The following is a 2,522-nucleotide window of genomic DNA, read 5'->3' as shown; positions in this document are numbered from 1 at the left end:
TTTGTTCCAATTTTCTAGTTTGAAAATTCTCGCTGGTTCCGCCATGATAACGCCACTGCGCTAGCAATGAGCATGCCTTTCACTGGGGGCGTGTAGCAGTTCTCGCCGTAAAGCAAGACCGACTCTCGCGAGACTTCTGAGCCTGTGGGTGCGGGCCGAGGGCTCCTGCAATTGCAAGTACTGTATTTCCCCCACAGGCCACCAGGGCGGCCGAGAATACCTTTGTTCGACCTGAAATTACTCATTTAATCATCCAAAACGTTATGGAACACATTAATTAACTAAAAAAATTTGCATAGTATGCCTTTAATATATTTTAATCCTTTTCCCTGTTTTTTATTTCATGCCTTTTTGTGCCCCCATGAAAACACGCTGCTACCCTCCACCCCCCGTGGCCCCCCTGGTACATTTGGTCTAGAACCGCCTCTGTGTGTTGACTTCTAAGAATTAAAAAAATCATTAAATCCAAGCATGCTAAGTTGCTTCTGACATTCGTCTGTTTCAGGCTTACAAGGAATTTGAATCTTTGTCCTTCTGGCTCTCCAACACATACCAGCTGCTCAACTGTCTAAAACAATACAGCGGGGAGGAGGTGAGCACTTCCCCGACTCTTCTGGTCTAACCTGTCTAAACTCTCGCCTACAGTGGAAAGTATGTTTTTTTTTTCCTTTGTCTCTTCTTACAAAAGGAGTTCCAGAAACAGAGCACAGCGCGTCAGAAAAAGAACTGCCTGCAGAACTTTGATTTGTCCGAACACAGACAGATTCTCAGCGACGTGGCCATACAGATCTACCATCAGCTCATCTCTGTCATGCAGAAGATCCTCACGCCTACTATCGGTGTTTTACCCAAACACTTATTCTACATTTTAGGTTGGATTTTGATTCCTGTAGGTTAACACCTGTCGCATGTCTTCTAACAGTGCCTGGTATGTTGGAGCATGAGAGCCTACAAGGAATTTCTAGCATGAAACCGACCGGCTTTAGGAAGCGTTCCAACAGTATGTATAAGGACTCAGAGAAATACACCATCTCCTCCATCCTGCAGCAGCTGTCTGTCTTCCATTCTGCCATGAGCCACCACGGCATGGAGCAGAGCCTGATCAAACAGGTTGTCAAACAGCTCTTCTTCCTGGTTGGCGCCACCACCTTCAACCACATCATGCTTTGCAAAGACATGTGCTCTTGCAGGAAAGGGATGCAGATTAGGTTTGTTATGGCAACATCTGCATGAAGGGTGGAGAAGAGATTTGATGTTAAAAAAAAGTTTCACTTTTCTGTTAGATGTAACATCAGTTACCTGGAAGAGTGGCTGAAGGAGAATGAGCTCCAGAGCTCCGGGGCCATCGATACGTTGAGGCCTCTGGCTCAGGCTGCCTGGCTGCTGCAGGTCAACAAGTCCACTGATGAAGACGCTCAAGAGATTGCTGAAAATTGCACTGAACTAAACCCTGATCAGGTACTCCAGTCTCTGATATCCATCCGCGTCCCGTTGCTTTTTTGACGTTTATGCAATACTTAAAACTTAACTTGTATTTAAATTTTCAGATTGTTAAGATTTTGAATTCCTACACACCCATAGATGATTTTGAGAAGCGAGTGACCTCATCGTTTGTCCGCAAAGTTCAGGTAAGCTTTGCTGTTTAGTCAGGTTTAAATGAGCGGAGTCTCTTCTGAGGTTTAATTAAAGGAAAAGTCCGGTCGGCAAGGAATAACCAATGGATCATTATTTATACCTAAAATCTAGTGATGTTATGAGATGAGCCGAGGCTTCGAGGCGTGTGTCGAGTAATGGAGGGCACGTTTCCCCGAAGCGCGTGTCGAGGCGTGATTCATTTAGAGGCGGGGCCAAAATTGATGACGTCCGAGGCCTCGCTACCATGAAACCATGTGACTGCTTCGGGAAGCGGTTCGGGAAATGCAAGAATTTTGACAGTATTCAGTCAAGATGTGGGAGTTTGGAGGAGAGTTGCTTTCAGCGGGATAAAGTTTGGATAGACTCTAAGAATAGATTGGTCGTTTTTCCAACCAATCTAGTTGCTTAAAACAAATTTGGTTAGAATAAACAATGTAATGGTCATAATTTGAGCAAACCACCGGACAAAGCCAGTGTTGACACGTCACTGTTAAGTAGTATTTTCTCCTTGCATTGGTTACCGTAAATCCTCTAATATAGGCCGGGGCCTTTATTTCACTCAGGTGCATCTTGGTCCAGGCCATTATTGGAAGGAGGCCAGAATTAGAGGCAGGCCTCTATTTCTATTTGATCAAAACAGACGACCAGTGGAAGGAATAAAATCCAGATTTTGTGTCTCTTTAAACCTATAAAATACTAGGTTCATTTATTGAAAAAGTGCAGTTACCATAACGGTATGCAGAACATTATTCAGACAACTTCCAGCAGCTGCTATTTTTCTGCACAGCAATACAAAAAAAAAGACACAGAATGGATTCTTGGCCAAACAAAGTTAAAAAAAAAAAATAATGGAAACTGTTCTGGCATCACAGCCGGTCATAAAAACC

The 2,522-nt window shown here is 43.9% G+C and overlaps 1 protein-coding gene across 1 annotated transcript in view; it reads left to right on the top strand.

Moving 5' to 3' along the window:
* The window catches only part of myo5c (myosin VC), a 34,164-nt gene extending 32,467 nt beyond the window's left edge, over positions 1 to 1,697 (top strand). The window contains exons 34-38 of the mRNA XM_015400525.1: positions 506 to 592; positions 689 to 839; positions 923 to 1,208; positions 1,284 to 1,458; positions 1,548 to 1,697. Coding sequence (XP_015256011.1) covers positions 506 to 592; positions 689 to 839; positions 923 to 1,208; positions 1,284 to 1,458; positions 1,548 to 1,646 — 798 coding nt within the window. The 3' untranslated portion in view covers positions 1,647 to 1,697. The remainder of the gene's footprint in view (positions 1 to 505; positions 593 to 688; positions 840 to 922; positions 1,209 to 1,283; positions 1,459 to 1,547) is intronic.
* Positions 1,698 to 2,522: the final 825 nt, after the last annotated feature.

This window comes from Cyprinodon variegatus, unplaced genomic scaffold, assembly GCF_000732505.1.
Source record: "Cyprinodon variegatus isolate N-32 unplaced genomic scaffold, C_variegatus-1.0 Scaffold1115, whole genome shotgun sequence".
In the NCBI taxonomy this organism is placed as follows: Eukaryota; Metazoa; Chordata; class Actinopteri; order Cyprinodontiformes; family Cyprinodontidae; genus Cyprinodon; species Cyprinodon variegatus.
This window is presented reverse-complemented; position numbering and strand designations above follow the sequence as displayed.